The following is a 21664-nucleotide window of genomic DNA, read 5'->3' as shown; positions in this document are numbered from 1 at the left end:
GAAAAATAGCAATGGAAGCCTAAACTTTGTAGTGTAAATCATCTATGACCTGGGAGAAGTCAGTATTAGAATTGGTTGCCTTGCAGTGTTCATCCTGCTTAAAGCAATCACTATCATAATCTTTTCAACTTCTTTGACTGTGAATAAGTTGGCTTTTAAGGCAAGTGGAAAGGGGAGAGGTGCTTTCTTTTGGTGGAAATAAGTTATCTCAGTGGGACACCCATTTGATTGGAGAATGATTCCAAATATCATTTAAAATATTTTATAGTTAACTTTAACATTGCAGGAGGAATCTGCGTTTGGGAAGCTGGTTGCTGAACCGGCTTATCAGCCCACCAATTCTTTATTCAGGGAGGACTCTAGATCCTCTCCACTTCAACCATCACAGTGAGAAAGCCAGCTACAGCACAGCAATATTCCAGTAAAACTTGACCATAAGGTTAAAGCTCAGTTATTTTGATGATGTGCAAAACCAATCCTATCTAGACCAAAGCTGGAATCTCGTCTCAATGCCTGAAGAAACCACAGCTAAACAGTTCAGCATGTATACCACACAGAACTAAAAAATAGCCTCATTAAATAAGGAATCTTTCTTCTTGAGGTCACCAGACCCCTCTGGCCAGATTTTCAGTTGTGTCACCAGTAACATCCATCTCAGTTGCAACAATAAGAATGTTAATTGGTGATATTTAATTATTTTTGTCTTGTTTAGCAATGCACATGCTTAGTCTATAAGGTAAAGGGTTTCCTTTCTTTTTAAACAAAAAAAAATTGATTAAAAATAAATATTTCTGGAACAAACAAAAATTTATTTCGCAGTCTTTAAATAAGAAGCTGCCTTATAATCACAAGCTTATGAGAAGTGCAGCAGAACAGAGAAAAAGGCAAAAGGATGTGGAAAGGAAGTTAATGTAGAGGATACCCAGTACCTGTCAGAGTAACCTAGCCCTAGCTTGCAGGATGGTCCTGCCAAGGCTCCTACTCACTCTGCTGGATTCACTCTCAAAGGTGACAACAGCAGGGAACTCATCCCTTGTTGCCCATGCCCACAAACACTCTTGACTTTTTGGCATCTCAGGTATCTGTGACTGGAGACTCTAAGTCTGGGAGGCACACAGGTTGTACGGCTCTTTGCCTACACTCCAGATGCCTTTTGACTGTGACTCCCCACCTTCTATTCACAGCTCTACTTGGAACCATGTACAAGCAGACTGTGTTAAGATGCTCACATTAAAACAAGAAAACATACCAACAAAAAACTACTAGACTCCAAATTCCAAATTCCTCCCATCTCCTGAAGCAAGAGGATAGTCACTTGATTGGAGGCAGATTTCTAAATAAAGGCCTGATTCCTAAATGCCCTTCTGATGGATCTTGGTACTTCCCAAGATACAAGATTGTATTAGCACCTTCTTGTAAAAAGCCCCAGCTAGCAGGGCGCCTTTATGAAACAGTGTCACAGCCAAGGCAGTGAAACTGCAGTTTGTGAGGAGGGAGGGAGAAATTCTTCTGCATGATGTGATCTCCAAGGTCTAAGCTCTCAGTTACTGTTGAAAGCCAGCATAATAAATTGTAAAGGACATGAATGTTAACACAAAACATGACTGCCTAATCAAAGAGTGATGAAAGTGCCTCTGGTGTGGACAGCAGACAACTCTTTGCTCTTTATATGGGTTTAGACCAGTTCCTGAATGGTAAATGCAGCCTCATTGTTGCTAAGGACAAAGATAGAGATCTCTTTTTGATGAATGCCAACAGGACCTACTGGCTCCTCAGTTTGAGAGAGTTAATTCAGACAGGAGCAGTGGAGTTAAAGAGGTGTATATGAGGACATTACTGCATGCTGTCAGTCTGCTCACTGCTAACCAGTGATCCAGGTTCCTCACCTGGGATGCTCTGGAAATGTTTCTTTGAGGCAACTCCTTTGGATGGAGACTAATCTGCTCGCTAGAAAGCAATGTAGAAAACATGTGATGGTAATGAGACTCATCTCCTGGAACAGCAGTGCTGTGCAGGCAGGTTCAGTGGGATCAGCACTGAATGGGAAGTCCTTTAAAACCATACACTAGGACTGGGGATGCTGATGGATTGGTACAGCCTCTGTCTTTCATTATTATTGCTCTTCTCAGCTTCCAGCAGCTGCTAATAATATTTCCTTTGAAAAACACATTTCAAATTTTCCTTGCTAGATGCCAATGCATGTTCCAAGTCATGCTATTGCTAAGAGCATTGATGTTGCCAGCACTTCTTGGTTGCTGGGTCTACCTGCATTAGTTAGCATCAACACTCAAGGTATTTACACAAGAAAGCCTGATGATAGTTAGGACTCTTGTTTGGAATAATCTTTTCCATTAATTGGCTTTTATAACTTCTTCAGGGTGAGAAGCAACTTTCACAGTTACTTAAACGAGCATAATCTCTGTGTCTTGATATTTGAATACTGAAAAGTGGGTCTTGCTATTCTGGACCTCATACAGACACAAGGCATGATAAAAGCACAGTGTGTAGACCAGTTTTTTTGCTACCACTGTTGTAAGGGACAGCCCTTTTTTCTGTGGTGACAATCAGGGTCATTGGAATGACATTTACTATGATGAACACTGAGCTGTTTTATATCAGGAGGAGTGATCAAAACAGGCAATGAGAGAAAGTGAAGGTCTGCTCAAAAAAACCCCCAAACACTGGAGACTGATCTGGAACAAGTATGAATCTAAAAAGGCAGGCTGTAACCTGGGCACTGCTCAAGGCCCATCTTCTCATCCTGGATGGTGAGAGAGAACTGAGAAGACATCAAAACCATGCCTCACCCCTCACATCCAAACACAGCGCACAAAGACATGTGAAACAGCATGGACAGCCTGCTTCCAAGCAAAATGAGTGTGTAACCATCAGCAGGATCCACACTGACTTGTATTCCAATGAGATGCTTAATTAAGGCAGGCTTTGCTTTAATTACACATAATTGCCTTTTTGAGCCAGGCAGGCAACTTCGGAACTAGATTTATGTGCCAGTGCTAACCAAAAACTTTCAAAGTCACGTAAGTCAGCCTATTTCTGACCACAACAACTGCTTTCTAATTTTGTAAGCTGCACAAGCAAAATTACAGAAATCCGTTTTCCTCTGCCAAGGAACAACCTGTGCTTGACAATTTAACTCACAGAACAATGAAGACACTGGCTGACACAAATAAGAAGGTGAAGTGCAAGATGTATGCTGGGGATTTGTGTTTAAAGCTTTTGCTTCGACTTAAAAGCATTTCAAAATATTAACTAAGCAACACTACACGCTCAAAGTTTGATGTATGCACATCAAAGTTTTAGTGGAAAAATCACATTACAACAGTTCAGTACAGCCATTGAAAGATCATTTAAATATGCATGCTCACATTCCAGCTGTGCAAACATTCAAACCCCTTATTTGGAGACCATCAATCTTAGAGGGAAAGGTGCTATCACCCCTGTTTCATTGGAACATGGCATTCTCAGCAGAGATGGTACCTAATGCTCTGCCTGCCAATAGTGCCATAAGACTGAGCCAAGAGAATTTCAGCATATTGTACACAAGCTGTTCATCCTCTGAGAATTTTACAGACATTTAGCTCTCCTTTTCCCTTGCTGTTGCCTTATTTTTCTCATTCCTCCCTTTTTCTCCAGCCATCATTTTCCAAGTCCTATTCTTTGTAGAGCCCTTGAAATCTTGTTTCAATTTTCTGACTCCTGCAGTGGCATAAGATCATTGATAAACATGATGTTAGTTATCACTAAAGAAAGGCACATCCCTAGGAAATGTCTACCTTGCCTAATTTACCTAATCTGAGATAAAAGAGACTCCATCTCAGGGTAGACTTCACTCAGTCCTGACTCCTCCTGTCATCAGAAAAGACAGTTTCCAGATAAAAACAACAGGGTAAATTTCTTGTACTGCATGACACCACCAAAGCGAGCACAAATGGTGCACCTCCTCGGCCAGGGGTCTTCTCTGCTTTTTAGTCCTCCTGGCACAGAATTTGCATGTTCACCAGTTTCAAAACTCCTGCTTATCTTGCCTGTACAGGAATATCAATCGATGTCCAACTTCATGAGTTAAAGTTTCTGCAGAATCCTTCTACTTCTCCCAGTCAAAGTTCTCATCAAAGCTTTTCTTGTTTCTGTCCCATTGACACAGAAAGAAGATGGTGTGCCAGTGCCCCCTTTATAAATTGTTTTCATTTTGTTATTCCCAGCTCTGCTGGGTGTGGCAAATACTCCCATTTATCTGCAAACATCTACTGCTATCTTAGCTGATATCTTGTCAGAGCCTATTTTTCCTTTTCACACCTAACTCCAAATTTATTTGTGTGACAGCTTCAGAGAAACCCTGATGACCTCACAAACAGGCTGTCATAAGATGTAAGAAATCAGAGGCTTTAGAAGAGGGACTGTAGTCTCTCTCAATTTTTGTTTTATATCAAGAACTACCAGCAGTCTTCTAGCCTGTTATTCCCTTACATTTCAGGAAGCTTAAGCCACCCTTGGGTACTCCCTTTGATGAGATATTTTCTTATTTAATGTCTGGGATGGATTGAAGGAGCTTAATCCAGCTGCATAGATACAGCTATTTAGTGGCATTTGAGATATCATAAGAGTATCCCAGAAGCCTCTGGGAACAGAATAGGATACTGGACCTATGGGAAACACACACCTCTCTGAACTGGCAGGTTAAGCCATGCAGGATATCTGGGGGCTTTTTCATTTCTGTATTCAGCTAACTGAGTTGACAGTGAAGTCATACATTCCATGAACAGCACTGCTTGAGACTGGCAAGATTTCCAAACTTAAAGATCTGAAAGGGAAAATTTGCTCTTTGGTCACTGCCCCTGGGAAGACTAAAATAGTGCTTGAGCCATAAGCTCTCAAGGTATGCAAGGCAATCATCAGCTCTAACCCCATTTCCTTTTCCATCACCTTTCACCTTCTGGCAATCCTTTGCCAAGGACCAGGAAGGTCCCTCTTTATGTTTCTTCTGGCTCCCCCAACTCTAGGGCCTTTCCTATTACAACTGGCAGGAGGTGGTTTCCCTCACGGCCTGAAGAACCATAAATCAAACAAGTTCTTATGGCAGAGGAAGGGGGCTTGATGCTAAAAAAATAATGAGACAAGTCAGAAGAAGCCACTGAATGGCTGCTTTAGCAGTAATCCCACTCTTGCTGCAGAGGGGAGACTGGCTTGCTTTTCTTATGTATTTTAACAGTGTAATTCCCCTTGTCATGGAAAGACCTTCCATTTGCAGCAGATGAAGGTCATTATCATTACAAAACACTCTCCCCTGGATTACTGCAGCTCCAAGATATTTGCCTGACTGTGGAAAATGACTGAGAAGGATTCTCACACCATAGCCACAAAATTTGTTGTTTATGGAGGATTTCCTGATAAAACTCTGAATATCACTCAGACACAGAGACTCAAATTAATGCCTGCCAGGCACAGTCCAAGCTTCTTTCCCTGGTGGTGCAACCTGATGGATATTTATAGGGACCATCATTTAAATAAATCTCCTTTAGTGACAGACAGCTCTAGCATGGTGCTTACTTACCATCACCCTTCTGCCCTGCACTTGCTCAAGACCTTTCATGTGATGCTAGTCACTAGGAAAAAAAGTAGCTACTCTTCAATCTTGTTTGAATATAATGCTCTGTAATGAGGAATACATCAGCAGATGTTTTAAAGAAACTGGAGGAGAAAGCCAGATGCTGCACCTGGCAGCAATGCCCTGCATGGGAGCATACCCTGCCGAGTGTGCTTGAGCTGCTTTTGAAGAAGAATGCCTGGCTGGAAGGTGAAGGAGCTTGGGCAGTCCTAGGGGCGGATATCATCCAGCTCAAAACATCACAGGAAGATCATCCTGGCAAGCAGCTGGATTTTCACGTGAAGAAGTAAAAAGATTGATTGAGGGTTTTATTAGTAGTAATAACTTTATTACTCTTCTCACATAAAATAAATGCCAGCTATAACAGTGAGACATTTCCGATCAGTAAACAATCTTTTTATCAGTTTCATGCCATTAACACTCCAAGACTGTACTGACACAAAGCATACATGGCAGGGTGACAGCTTATAGCTGCTCAGAAATAAAGCTCGATGCAGAAGTCAGCCGTGTGACTGGTAAGTAGGTCATCTGCTGGGAACAGATGTGCTCCCTCATCTGCATAGCTCTGCCAGTCGGCTTTGACCTGCAATGCCCTAAATGTCCTACTCTGCCTGTCTAAAGGAGAGCGTGGTGGCCCAAGGGGACTGAGGATCCTTCACTAATTATTCTCCATAGGTCGCCTTAACCTCGAATTAATTTCCCCCCTCTTTCACCTCAATTAATTTTGATGTGTTGGCTTCTAGTTCACACAAGGCTGATTCATTCTTCCAGTCTTGGAAAAGGGATGAAGACAAGGGGATCTGGCTAACAGTAATTTGAATATAATTTGAGTTTGCCTGTGGTCTTGGCTTCTAGATAAAATGTTCATTTTTTGAGACTAAGACAGTTTAACAGTTTCTATTTTTCATAGAGTAATCAGTGCAAAGGATTGGCAGGAAAGTGCCTTTATGTGTGTTCCTAAATGTACGGAATGAAAATCCCCACTGCTTTTGTTAAAAACAATATGAAACATTTTGTTCCATTTTGCAGATATGTAGTGACATAAATTAGGATCTCAGAGTTAGACATCGCTGCTTTCAATGTAGAAACACATTCAAAACTAACTTTTGAGTCCCTCAAATTATGGAATACATTCTTAATCCTTAACAGGGCCCACAAGTGTCGATTCTTGCATTTATATTTGCATTTTATCTATAAATATATGTTCAGGATACAGGGAAAATGAGAGAGAGAGAAAGGAAAGTTGTTTAGAGATATTCAGCATCCTCTCACCACCTTTAAGTTTTACCCTTAATTTGCTTACAACATTCAGGTTAGCAAAAAAGGCCTAGGCCTTTAGAGGAGATGCAATATTTGTCTTTAATTTCTAAAGCAAACAAGTGTGACCAGTGCTGGCTTCAGGCAATGCAGTTAAAGAGCGGTGATTCCTGGTCTGCAGAAACACAGCACAGAGCAGTTACACCCTCTCTACAGATAAATAAAGTTTAGCAAGCAGTCCCTACAGGATCACTCCAAAGCCCTTCTCAATGAGCTCATAAGACAGAAAAGATCCACGTGTGCCGTTTCCAAGCTTTAGCAGATAAAGGATGGCTAACTCTTGATGTGCACACAAAACCAGGAGCTTATAATTTCTTCTTTACTGGGTGCGAGACTGTTTATTGTTTTGCACCAAAGTCACAGGTTTCTCACTTCACACAAGCTGCAAACCCTTCAACTAAAGCAGGCAAGAAGGGGTGTGTTTATTCCTGAACATATTAACCCAAAGAAAATAAACAGAAATCACTGAAATTTCTAAAAGCCAACGCAAACATGTATTTGCATTTTGTATGGGAAACTACAGCCACCTTCAATCACAAGGGCAATATATGCAGAAATGCATCCAATAAACCACTCTTGTTCCCTAAATACAGGGTCTGGTAAACAGCAGGATGAACATGGATAAGCTAAAGATGAATATCTACTTACATAACTTCTTTATCACATTTATACAATTGTTTAAATTTTACCATGTTTTAATTTCAGTGCAAAGAGGTGTGTGCAGCATTGGCAAACCTGGAACCTTAATGAATTTATGGAAGTGTATAAATTAATTAGGTTGCTTACAGGACAGTGATAACTCTCTGAATTCTCCAGCTAAAGGAATACACAGCAACTGCATGCACAGATTTGTAAACATGCCCATGTATATCACACAACTACACAAACAGATTTTATATAACAAATGTGACAGTGGGATTTTTGTTACCAGCTCACATACCTCTTTGCATTCTTATTTGTACAGAGGCTTCAGCTAGTAGACATAATTCTCTATTGTTTTTTACTCTAATTGAAGGTATACAATCAAAAGCAGAATAGAAACACTACATTTAAAAAAACAGTATTTTCTGTCCAATTTACAACTCTAAATGACAACAAATGTGCAAGGCGTCCAGTATCAGGTTTAGCTCTGCTGTTGATACCTAAAAAAGTCAAGGGTCTAGCAACATAACAAGCTCTATACAAAATGAGTTTAAATGGGATGAGATCAGTTGTCCCCTTTACTGGCTGGTGGCCTTATTGTCAACAGAGGAGCTGAAAGGCTGAACTCAGTCAAGCACCAAAAAATCTTACCTCCACCTGCCCCTGGACACCATCAAGAGTATTTTCAGCAAAAGATGATTTTCTGCTCTGTCCCCTCCTGTGGCCAAATTTGCATTTGTTCCTCAGGACTTGCTCATCATCCTCAATGGGTCTCCGCACATATTTGAAACGATCTTTAAGGGCCCGTTTCCACAGCAACTACACGGGGGGAAAAAATAGCTGTCATTACAAGTATCTGTCAAGAATTTGCCCCAGCCTAAAGCAGGTCAGTTTTTTTTAACTAACTCTACAAAAAGGTGTTTGCCATTAAGCAGAAAAAGGCTCATAGGGCAGCACCACTGTTGGCTTCAGGATGGAAGGAAACAAAAGCACCTGTAGTAGATGGCTCTACAGCAATCAACAGCTGGGCTAATGGCACTGCTGGGGCTTGCTGAGAACAACAGTAATTGAATCTAAGGGTTACATCTGTCCTAGGCTACCGGTGAAACTGCACTGTTGTCCCTTCCTCAGCTCTTACTTTATGCTCCATTCATGACATTGGGTTGTGAAACTACATAGTGAAGCAGATCAGCTCAGAGATACAACAAAAACTGCTGTGGGGTTTGGTGATTTGTTTTTGGGTTTTTTTAGTTTAGTGTATTATTTCTGCCTCTGGCAGTATCTAACTGGTTGCAGTTTCATGATTATTGTGTCTAACAGAATGGGAGTGGGAAAGACACAGTGTGGCACTACCTTTTGCTGGGAGTCTACAGTTATACTGGATCAAGAGTATTTTTAAACTGAACTCAAAACTGCTGAATTAAGACAATCATTTAAATAGGTCCTAGCATTTCTAAGACACCTCAAGGTGTGTAAAGTGCAACTTAAAGGCATTTCTGCACTGCAAGCAGATGCAGCTCCTGTTTAATGCAACCATTCATCACTCCTTGGCAGTCAAAGGCAGAGCTTACACGGCCGCAGTGCTTCTGTCACCCTCTTGTATTTCTTTATTCAGTTATTGAAAAGTCACTGCTGAAAGTTGTAGGGATGGCAACTTCCTCATGCATCCTTAAGGACCAATGGCCATTGGCATGTGGCCCAAAGCTGGATGTCCCATGGCAGGAGCTAGCCATGACATTGACACCCCAGGAAGCAATTTCTAAGCAAAGGCTGTTCAAGACATCTGCAGGCACAACCTGCAGTTTTGTCATTCCTCAAAAGCACTTGCATATTCCAGCTACTGGGGACTGTTCAAGAGTCAGATGGAAAAAAAAATCAGTCAGAAAGTGACTGTAAATTAAAAGATGTGGAGGAATGAAAATATCTGTTACTTTGTTTTCTAAAACTGACTCCAATATTACACTCACATAATAGTATACTCAAGCCTGCCCCTGGACATCACCAAGAGTCATGCTGACCCACTGACATGCTGAAACACAATATAAACAGAAGAATGATTACCCTACATTTCTTACCAGAATGGTGTCATTTATTAGTCAAGGCCACACGATATGAAAGGCTAACTTAGTGTAAACCTGAATTCAGTAGAAGTAGACTAAGTAGTGCAGTATCTCTCTTTGCAATGAGTTGGACACGCCTGCCCTTCTCACTCACAGGATACAGATGAGAGGGTTTCTCAAGAGACGGTGGTGAAGGCAGTGTGACCTTGCATTTCTCCTGCCGAGCTTACTGTTCCCACTTCCCCAGGCTCTAGCTGACCTACAGACCCTCAATCCTAAAAGCAAGACCTCCATTAATGGTGAAAAATTAGAATGGAAGAGCTATGAGACTACAACCCCTGCGGTCTCTACTTACGCTCTTCTTGAGCAGCCCTGGGCCTACCAGGGCAGGAGTGCCCTTCCTAAGGGGACACTCTCTGCCACCCTCATAGGTGCCCTTACCAAAGAATCTTTTCACAGCCAGTCACAGTTCAGCACCCAAGAACTGGAAAGAAAGTATACAAACTATAAATGCATACTAGAAATGCCCATCAGCATTTCTAGTATGCAAACTTCAGGCTTCGTGTTCTGCCAGAACAGAAGCCACATCAGCACTAACCTAAAGATAATGACTAAAAATACAGTACAACTGCTCACTCAGTCTTCTCACAAGGCATAGTCACTGCCTCAGGATGAGTATTACACCTCAGCAACATCTTCAGAAGCAGTAAGGTGACTAGAGGCCTTGAAAATCCCACTTGTTGTTCACCTGAACCATTAAGGTCCCTAAGTACATTTATAGTTCTGGCCTTACGCATTTTGATGCAAATACCTCATCATTATATGCTTAGCAAAATTTATGCCTAGCTTGCTATTTTAAGGTTCCTAAGAAAAGCAAACAAAAACCTTAGTTTAATGCTTCTTTGAAGTGTTTAACAGATGTTACAGTATTTTAAAACATGATCATCCCAGAATATATTAGCAGCTGACAATTTAAGCATCCCTGTAGTTGAGCTTCACACAGCTTCTTTCTTTTGAAAATCTTTATTTGGCTAGAAGATGTTTTTGCTTATTTTTTCACACATGAAAGAATATGCTGACACCTATACAAGGCTTTAAATATCCCACAAAGTTGAAAACTTTCCTTCTCCAGTCGCCCCAATAAATTAAGAATTTTAATTTAATCAATTTCTATAATAGGATTGTCATAAACTTAGGCAAGTCCCCTCTCACACACCTATTTCCAGAATGAGACTGCAAGCAAATACATTTATGTGGTTTCCCTTGTGGGTAATGCATGCTCTAAAAAGGATGCTTTTGTTACCATTTCTGAACCAACAGTTTTATTTTCTAATCATTTTCCTGCTCTCCTCAGCTTCCCCCAAACACCACCCTGGGAAGGTTTACCTTCCTGGTAAAGGAGTGGGAGGATTAGCCTGTGTCTATCTGACATAGGAGGGAAAGGATTACACACAGATTAAAATCAGTAATTTACTAGCAAATAATCACTTTGTGCGCAGCAGTTACATAAATGGGGCATGCCAGCAGTGGCACCCTGGTTTTCACAGGCACGAGCTCAAGGGAGCAGCTCCTTGCAAAGCACAGCCAAAAGGGCAAGTGGTGTGCAGCAGGGAGCCCTCTCCTCTCTCCCGTCCTCATGTCATGTTTTCTTGGAACCATATGATTTTCAAAAGGCTGGCTGAAATGAAATGGAATAAGGCAGATGATTCTTTCCAAATTGTTGGGTTTAAGCCTTGAAAAATGGACAAGCAGGGACAGAATATCTTGCAAGTTCTCAAGAAAGAGTGTCACGCCAATTTGCTTTTGACTGCTGTGTTTATGACCTTCACTTTTTCTATATAAACTATATGTCTAACTTAAAAGTGTTGTACTGGTTACAATACACACCACAAATATAATAAACTATTCCATGATTAAATGAAGACTTTTATTTTTTTAAAATGTCATATGTTAGTTTAGGATAGCATTGTTCTGCAAGTAGAAGTAAATACCATGGGAAAATTTCCTTATGTAGTCACTTTAAAGCACGCTTACCAAAAGTTAATCTTGGAATTAATTTCATTCCAGATACCCCACTTCTTAAATGAGTTTTACTATTAGTAGAAATTTTTTTCTAAATCATTATTTAGAATTTTAGATAATTCTTAATCCCTGCTTCTAGACTGACCTCATAAATAACATTCTTTTAAAATTCATAGTACATAAGTGGCTTATTCATTACTTTATTTGTAAATGAATTTATTTAGGGTCATAATCATTGTCTTGACTATATTGAATTGGATACTCTTTGAAAAGGGAATGCACAGAAGCATGTTTTTTCATACTGCAAAACTAAATGGGGAAATTTTTAACTGAGAAAACAGAATTGTGAATAATCTACTAATAAATCTTGAAACAACAAACTTTTAATGATCTCTCATTGCAAGAGTATGAGATTGAAAATATTAGACTACAGACACACATGGTTTAAATTATTTGTTTAAAATAATTTAGAGCTGTAAATAAGTATTTTGGGAAACAAAATTCCAGTATTTTGGAAAAAATCCTCACAAAAAAAAATCCCACAAAAAAAAAAAAAGGAATGTTTAAAGTTTTGCAAGTAATTTTTCTTTCCTGTCATGAAAATTATGGTGGTAATTTAGGTGCTCTTATGTTTTCCTCTATGTTTGCCAGAAATCTTTCCTTTTCCCACTTGTTAATTTCACTTCATTTCTGCAAAAATGTTGCAATAAAAGTGCTGACATTTACAGTTCAAAGCTTCTCCATCCATGCACATCAATAACATCAAGTTCTTTACATTCTGATTTTCTGCGCTTGGCCAGAAGAAAACGTTAATTCTGGAATCCCAAGATCCCTCCTGGGATAGTTTTCCCTTTCCTCCTCCAGGAAGCCCAGCTGCCTGCCCCTGCCCAGCCACACAGGCATGCACCCTGGCCAGGGAGAAACCAAGAACAGCTTCTGCTGCACCTTTCTGGCAGCCAGCACACATCCATGTCTGGTGAAGGGCTTTAAACTTCAGACTTGTGAGTTAAAATTAAAATCACACCCACCACTGGCAGACCCTCTCAGGACATCTCTTTAAGAACTACTGCAGCCTTCTGCAGAACCCAGCAAATGCTGTGGCTGCCCCTCCACCCCAAAGGCTGAGAAACTGCTTTCCTTTTAAGCATAACTTTAGAGTTAAAATGAATCTAGGAACTGAGACCTGGCACAGCAATAAATAGCAGGCAGTAAATGAATGACATTAACAATACAGTGATATAGGGCATTTTACACGGCAGGAAGATAATACTCAACAGCAGAAGTGAGCTCCAGCACACCAGAGGGAACACAAAACTTGGTACTCCAAACTGCAGTCAGCCCTTTTGGTTTCTAAATGCATGAAACAAGTCATAATTTCTTTTCAAAGTTGTAGGAAAAATAAGTCCAATAATTGAAAACAGACTTGTTGGTATGCTAAATGGTCCCCAACGACTTTACTGCACTACCACCAGCCCGGCTGAATTGCCATGTTTGGTGTCTCCCATTCTCCAGCTTTACAAAACACAAAAAGGAGGTGATTATTTCTCCCTTCCCAATGTTGACACCAAAACCACATTATACCAACTGCGTCCCCAGAAGTTTATATATAAATGCTACTTAACAAAGAATGTAAGTAGCATTTTTGCTTGAAATACCACTCTCATGCTAGCTTTCCTTTCTACATTTAACTATCAGTCCCCTTTTTCTCTGAATTTTATTGATGGCCAATTTCTTAAATGTTTTCAATGTAGTATTTTAAAAACTGTAATAATAACTACAACTGTTTAATTACTGTAGATAAACAACTTAAAGGTATTCAAAACCTCTCAGTAATCAGTATTTTATCTCTTACATTTTAATACTATTATCAGGAACAGAGGGCAACAATTATACTCCCTTAATAGCTGGAGGAGTTTGAAAAGAAAAGTCTATAAAATTTTTGCTTATTTTAATTGCTGAAGAGCCTTTCAAGGAAAAAAGACTTGTCAAAATTTTTTTGCTGTTCATTTGCTTCTTAAAGGTATATGAATTCAATTTTACTGCAAGTCTTGTGATAAATACTTATGCATCTATTGTAGGGTTTGTTTTAAGCTGTTACTGTTGTAACACACAACTGTCAGATCAAGAAAAAGGATGCATTTATAGTGCTTATGATCAAGAAGGAAGAACAGAGTGCCTAATGGTAGGCCCAACAAAAAAATATTAATTCATTCTCACACCCTCCTCCAAAATTAAGAATGCAAGCATATATCTTTTGAGCAGTTTTTCCTTTCTCAACACAGGCAATGAAGAGGGGCTGGATCAGAAAGTGGCAGACTAGCAATACTGCAAACTGCTAATTCCAGCTTCCTTGTTTACTTACTGCAGCTATTGTCAGAATGCTTTCTAGTATGAAGGGGGGGAAAGATCAAAAGATAAAGACCAGTCACTCTGAAATCTCTCACATAACTTCTGCCAGCACCAGTTCTGCCACCCCTGCAGCAAGTAATGACTATTTACCGAAGAACAGGGTTATAAGTAGTTTCCCTCAGCCTGTGGTCCTTCTGTGATTAAAGCCCTTTGAAAACCTAGCTTAAGAATCTGTTTAAAAACAGTTTTTAAAAGTTAAAACTAAAAATTCTCTTTGGAACAAACTGAATATCATTCCAGCTCCTCATCATAGAGGGAGCCAGAGGAAGCCACAGCATTACTCAGGACCCTTCCCAAGGACCACCATTGGGGTATTCAGAGCCATTTCCTGATTAAAAATGAGGACAGGCTGTTTCTCTCTGGTCCTTCTGCTCCCTCTCTTCTCTTTGACATGTGTTCATTTTCTTTAGTTCCTTCCCTTCAACAGTGCCTGGGCTCAGTGGAGAACTAGAATAGTTACCCTTAAGCCTCAACTTTTTTATTTATTCCCAAAATTATTTTGCTTTCTACAGTAATGGCATGTGAGATATATGTGAGACCCCTCTGAGGCTCACAAGCTTTTACAAGATGGTATAAAAGTATCATATGGCAAAGCAATGATGTTAAGTGAGGCAACCACTGTCCTCCAAGATCACAGACAGATATTTTAAATCAGAAGTGAGAAAAATGTAGTTCAAATTTAAATCATCTCCTTCCACTGTTTTCTGCTATTTCCCCCAATGATATTCCAATATTTATTTTAATTTTTTTTAATTAGACCTAGATTCCTTAAACCACTGGTATTACTGCATGTTATAGCTTCATACCTAACACACAAACAATCATAATACATTGCAAGAGCATCGGTCACATATAAATCCTCACACAGACAATTTTCTAAAGAGCTGGCGTCTTAGGTTTTAAAAATGGAAAAAAAATCAGATTTAATTTTATCCCTGGGCAGATATCAGCCCAGAAAGAAAGACAGGTCTGCATGATCTCATGGTAGCTTTGAGGTACAGCTATACCTGCATTAATCTTTAATTGACAGAATCAAATAAGAATGAGATTTGCAAAACACAGTCAAGTGTGTGTACTCTGAATAGAGCCAGCATATAAGAAATTGAAATTGACTTCCTCTGAACTAGATTATTTTCTTGTGATTGATTATGTGGGAAAAGCCCACAATACTCACAAAGCCATTCCCATCTTCATCAAGGAATGGGTATGCCTGGAGCAGAGCATTGACAACAATGTTATATTGCTGACTGTTCGGATACCTGTGCAAACAAGATGGAGATAGAAAAGAAATACATGGTTTTCTAGACAGTATTCAACACTGGAGTCTATTCTGATCTAGATTAAATAATTTCTGACTATTTCTCAGGCAATCAGCTGCCCTCCAAATAACAAAGGGCACTGCTTAAAGGCATGAAATCTTTCTATTGGTTTCAGTAGATGTCAGGCCCTTAGCCTCTTTTATTTAAGCAAATATATTACAGAATATCTTTACATCCATTTGAAAATTTATGTCTGCAGACAACAGGTCTGCCCCCAAATAAAGGTAATGGTGTTGACTTACAGTGATCCTTCCAAGTATTTTGTCATGTCTGCTTGTAAAAATTCAATAATTCTTATTCTCATACTGTGATCAGGGCATTTTTTTTCTGCTAACATGCACTTGACATCGTAAGGGAAGTCTGGCAAAGCATAAGAACTTGTCCACTGCAACATCTTGTGTCTCACAAAAAATGATTTCAGGTTTTTTCTGTAAAAGAAAAGATCGTATTATCACCATCACATCTTTCTTCTATGGAAATGCAGGCAGGAGGGAAAGATAAATACATGGAAAAACACAACACAAGGGAAAATTATTGCCATAGAAATTCAAGGCCTGCTGTCTTTGTTTCTGCATAAAGAATACCTACAAAAGCAGTGATCAATACATACAGAGTGAAAAAGCAGATGTCAAATACGGAATGTTATAACCAGGAGACAGTAGGAGGTGCTTCCTAACTGAAAGCAAAAGCAGAAGTCAGTGGGGGCTTGCTGCTGTTGCAAAACACCTTTTTCTCTCTTAATTTATAATGTTTCCTCTCTAGTAAGACAAACAGCTTAATTGAATAAAATACTATACATGACATTATTTAAGGCTGTACTCCCACAGGGGAAGGCAAGGAAGGGATGAAGGCAGCTATCATCAGCTCATGGAAACAGAGCAGACACAGCCCAGCAGCTTCAGTCACAAGAACACCATGACCACAATTTACAGAAGTCACACCCCAGCTGGGGGGAACTTGAGGCAGGTTATCACCACTGGCTGCCCAAACCCTAATTCTGAAAGAACACAGGGAAAAGTGGGTCCCAACCAACCAGTTATCATCTCAATTCCTCCTTGAGCAGGTTGGTCTGTAACTCTCAACCTCTCTGACCTGTTTATGCTGCCACACCACACTGGCATTTTTTAATGTATCTTGTGGGCTATCAAAAACTCTACATCCCTGGTATAACTGCACCAATGCCAGCCCTACCACAAATGGCAATGCAGTGCTGAGGGGAAAAAAAAAAAATATATATAGCTTCAGTACTGTGTTCTGCTCCCAGCATCAGTAGAAGTACTCAGCACTACCATTCCTCCATGCAAAACAGGCACAAAATGGTCAGCACTGCTGTCTTCTCAGGCTCACCAGACTCCATGGGACACAGATGGTTAACAGTAGATGCAAAGGGCAGTGAAGTTCTGTTTGCACTTTGCAGTCTTAAAAGAAGGCAAAGTTGTGCAGGAAGTGACAACATATCCACATAGACATATCCATGTCCTTTTTTGGTGATAAATTAATATACAAATAGGAAAATAAAACCCAACTTGGATTCGCAAATCACTTGGAAATCCCTCCTATGCAAACAAAGTGCAGATGTTCAATGTAGCATCAGTGAGAGCTCTGCAACCTTAAAGTTTACATCCTGTACCTTCACCAACTTTCCTGATGGATGTGATGCACAGGCTGCAAGTTACTACATAATGTTTTCAGCATGCTACCATTTAATATAGCTCAAAAGTGGACAGAAGTTTAAAATTTACAGTACTTTTCATCTAAGCAGCACTGAAATTCCTTTTGTTGGTAATACCACTGAAGCCAAAAAGTAATTTCAAAAAGTGGAGGGGTTTATAGCAGGTTCCATTTGGGGACACTGTACTACATTCAGTCACATGAGAAAATAAAATTTTCTTGCAGTTGGGATAGCTAATAATCAGGGAATATGGCAACTCTCCCATCCACCAGTCCCTTCAACATTTGCCATGGCAACAAAAATACTCCAAGTTTCACTTCTCTTCATTTATCTTACCTAACAAAAATAATTCCTTGCTCTCCAAACAAAATCAAAAATTCCCCTGGTCTCCACAGTGTGTGAGATTAAAAATTTTACTAGTTTTAGCTGGACTCATGGCTGTTGGGAAGTCATGTTAAACATGTGCTGTAATATTTCAGAATGAAATACAAGCTTGTTTGAAAAGAGACACAACTCCACATAAACTTTATCCTCAGAAACACTCACATGCAAACTTGTTGAACTAAAAGAACAGTTGAGTCCAGCTGTAATGCTGTCCTCTACCATCACAAGAGATTTTGGCTCTACACATAAATCCCAGTGCACGTACAGTTTTGACATTTAGGTACAAATACATGTAGCCTGTTTCTGCTCATACCTCTTCTAGCTAACCTGAGGCAGAAATCAAAACAAATTAAATCAAAATCTTGAAATTGCAAAAAAAAAAAAAAAAATCAAAAATCTCAAAATCTCAAGTTACATCTTTTCCTGTCTCTCATTTCTTGAGGCTTTTGATTCTATAGCTAAATGAATCCAATGGCTAGCTAAGGCAAAACTTCAGTGTCCCTCTTTCTCTGCTGTCACACATCTGAATTATTTGCACCCATTTCTCTCTGGTACTAGCAACCCTGCAGCAAGTTACAAGGAGCTACAGTGACAAAGTTCTTAATTATACTTTTCATTTCGTTTTCTCACAGTTTAAGCCCCCAAAACGACTTCTCATGCAGTGAAACAAATACCAATTCAGATGAAGCAAGCTGCTCTCTCTATGCTTAGCCACAGTAAGGAACTGCATCCTAAGAGGAACCTCCTCAGCAAGGAGACAACTACTCACATAGCTTTTACCACTCAGCTTTTGTAGACTGCCACTTTAATGTGCTCAGTCACAGTCCTGTCTCACACAGCTGTTTCCTTCTTTGTCTCCATTGTAACCTTACTCTGCTCATGCACAGCGTGTTTACTGAGACATGAGGCTATAAAACAGCATTATTTTGGGAGGAGCCGTTTGTCTCCTTCAGAAAAATGGAAAAATACCTCACAGCAAACCAGCCAACCAAACAAAAAAACAAACACCAAAAAACCTCACAATGAGCCCTCAAAGACCCATCTATTTGAATTATATAACCCCTGGCATCCCTAATCCCAGGGAATACCTTGTTTTACTGCCAAAAAGACAAAGAGATACACATTTGCAGTGTCACCCAGACCATTCAATGATTGTTTTAGATTACACTGGAGAGAAGAGTGGGGAGTAAACACAGCATCATCTCTCCAAGTTCAGTGCCGTGCAACACCACACAGACACACAAAGCCACCTGCATTAGCTGCAACAAGTCAGTAAAAATAATTTTGGTATCAATACAGACAACTCAATCAAGATAGCTGTATACAGTGCCATAGATATTTAGAAATAAGATCAAATACTAAATCATAATAAGGCTGCTGTTTTTAAGCTTCCTGTTAAGAAAGATCTATTTTGATCATTTAGGGGAAAATGTGATTTAAAGGCCAATTGAGCACACACAAATGTGCTGTGTGGCATGAGCTTTTCTTATTGTCTGCTCAAGTCTGTGAGTCAGGCACCCATTGCTTTATCTTGCATCAGCTCAGATCCCATTTAGTCAGAGGACATGGCAGTTAAGAAGAAATTTGCTGACATCAATGGGTTGTTCCCTTTTTGGTATATCCACATAAAACTCAGCACATAGGTGAAGTCTCAATAGATTCCCACTATTCACAAATGAAAGTCTAACCTTCCACATGTCTACATCACACATCAGCAAGAGACTCTGATCTGAAGGTATGTAGCCTGGAAGTCCATGTCAACAAATGCAAGGAAGAAACAGAGGAGAAAACAAGGAACATGCAGATGCGAAAGAAAAGAAAAGTCTTCAGCTGTAAAAAAATTCCATTTCCCTAATACATGTATAATATGCTTTCAATTTTATGACAACATTCAAAGTTGCAAAGGCTATTTCCATCAAAAGGAAGAAATTATGACAGAAGATGAAATATCAAAAAAACTCTTCTTCCTGTCAATAGTCAGATAAAAAGGGCTCTATTTTTTTGTTCTCAGTTCTGATATCTGTGCCTGAAAGATCCTCATGCCATTCTCTTTTAGTGCTTCAATGTCATTTCCAACTTTTGAGCACAAATACAAGGTTTCCCAGTTATTCCCTCAAGCCTGGGATTTGCAGTCTACCTAGTGCTTGATGATGGCTTCTATTTTTTAGTTCCCACTAAACATAAAGGCAGGTATCCTTTAGACTGAAAAAGAAATTACCCACAACTTCAGCAAGGCTGGGATGTGAGAGCTGTGAGATGTGCCAAAGATGCCCATTCCCCAGAGCAGCTCCCACTTCAGCTTCCCCTGCAGAACCCATTCTATAGAAACCATCATGTTCAGTACGACTACAAAGTTACAGACAAAACAATTCTGCTTCCAAAAAAGTTTGCAAGATGCAGACACAACCTTCTTCCAGGCTCTTTGATGGCCTAAGGAGATACATCACACAAGGGAAGGCTTTGCACTCTCACCTTATGCGAGGACAGCAGCTGTGGGTTGCAGAAAGGGAAAATAAAAATGCTCTTTAGGGAATCAGACTGAAAAAAATGCCAGCTAAATCCAGCCATTTAAAAGAAACAGGGTTTATTTGTATTCACCCCTGTAAGATATGGTATACTGTATCCCAAGAATTTTATGGGTTTTTGCAATTTTTGTTGTGCTGTTGTTATGACTTTGCTAGACCTTACTAAGGCAATGCAATTAGTGTATTTTGCAAGTCATTTTTAAGACTTGCTAATTTCTGGTGTGGAAAAGACATAGCAATTTATTTCTTTTTTCCTGTAAACTTCTGTGGAAGACTCACAGCACCATGTCATTAAATTCAGCTCTGATGACCTGAGGTGCTCCAAAACCATGAGTCCTGTTATCTTGACTTTCAAAACATCGAGGCAACAAGAACACACAATAGCTATTATTATGAGTCTTCTAGGTCTTTTAGTTTAGTATCCTTAAGTATCCTGCTGCAATAACAGAGACATGAAATGCTGACTTAAAACAAAAAAATGTGGCAGAAATTCTTGCATCCACATGAATTAAAAGCCTAAATTTAAAGCGTCACCCTCAAGCCCTGAACAAACCAAACCAAAACTCACAGATAAGACAGGTTTCATGAAGATGTAATAGCAATTGAAGTGAAATTATCAGAAATCATAAAAATGAAATAGTTTTTCTGGTATGTTATACTAAAGGTATAATCAAACAGCATCTGACATCTGTACTTCTGAACAAAACAGACAGGCAGTACTTCTTGCCTACTGTTGACCACTGTCAAAGACTTCACATGGTTTACTTAAGTCAGCTTTTCATGTCCTTATGAGCCAACTGAAAAAAAGATCATCAGAATTATTTCTGGTATATGTGATGCTATCAAGAATAAGGTCTTTGCTTAGAAACTAAGAAACTTTTAAGATATACATTAAGAAAAAGCATAAAAAGCACAGTCCTACTGAGTTTTCATTGTAGGATTATAGCTACATGTGTTTGTATATGTATGTTTTATATAAAAGTAATATCTGCCCTCTTGTGTAAATAGAGCAAAATCATTTGAAGTAACTCTCTGACAATTTTTCAGGCGAGCTGCTCTTTTTCTCTTTTCCTTTTAAAATTTTCCTTTTTTTTTTTTTTAAGCACAAGCATAAATACGTTTCTGATAAAACACATCAAACAGATGAATAACACTGATGTATAGGGAGGCAAAGGAAGGCGCTCTCTAAAGATCTTTAGAACAACATATCATAATTAAAGTCACTTCAGATGCAGCTACCCAGCAGTCAGGGCAGTTGTTGTAGCCTGACCAAAAAAGATGTGGGACTGGCCTAGTTAAAGACATTTCCTCCACTGAGGAAATGAATGACCCATGCAGGCCATCATGGCCATCTTAGAGATGGACACCAAATTTGTGAGGGCAGAGGTAAAGGTAATTGTAAATCTTCCAGCTGGTTGTCCTTGCTATCAGCTCAAATTGATGCAGGCAGCAGCACCAATATTCTGTCAATGCTGACAAAAGCTTTATTGGTAGCAGGCCCACGTTTAGCTGAGCACTGACCACATCTCCCAAACTCACAGCAAATAGGGAAGTTCAAACCTGTTGAGGCTGGCTGGAAGATCTGTTATCCTGCCTGTGCTCTGAGAAAATTACCCCAAGGCATTCAGACAGTAAACCTGTTACACAGCACTCAAGAGCTACAGAACATGTTTTTATAGCAAAAATAA

General features: G+C 39.6%; 1 protein-coding gene across 1 annotated transcript in view; it reads right to left on the bottom strand.

Annotated features, from left to right (window-relative positions):
- Window positions 1-21664, bottom strand: part of SAMD3 (sterile alpha motif domain containing 3) — a 36068-nt gene that overhangs the window by 7120 nt on the left and 7284 nt on the right. The window contains exons 5-7 of the mRNA XM_058020533.1: window positions 15638-15823; window positions 15251-15335; window positions 8237-8404 (exon numbers count right to left, since the gene is read on the bottom strand). Coding sequence (XP_057876516.1) covers window positions 8237-8404; window positions 15251-15335; window positions 15638-15823 — 439 coding nt within the window. The remainder of the gene's footprint in view (window positions 1-8236; window positions 8405-15250; window positions 15336-15637; window positions 15824-21664) is intronic.

Source organism: Melospiza georgiana, chromosome 3, assembly GCF_028018845.1.
Source record: "Melospiza georgiana isolate bMelGeo1 chromosome 3, bMelGeo1.pri, whole genome shotgun sequence".
Lineage (NCBI taxonomy): Eukaryota > Metazoa > Chordata > Aves > Passeriformes > Passerellidae > Melospiza > Melospiza georgiana.
Note: the sequence above shows the minus strand (reverse complement) of the source record. Positions and strands in the feature narration are given on the sequence as shown.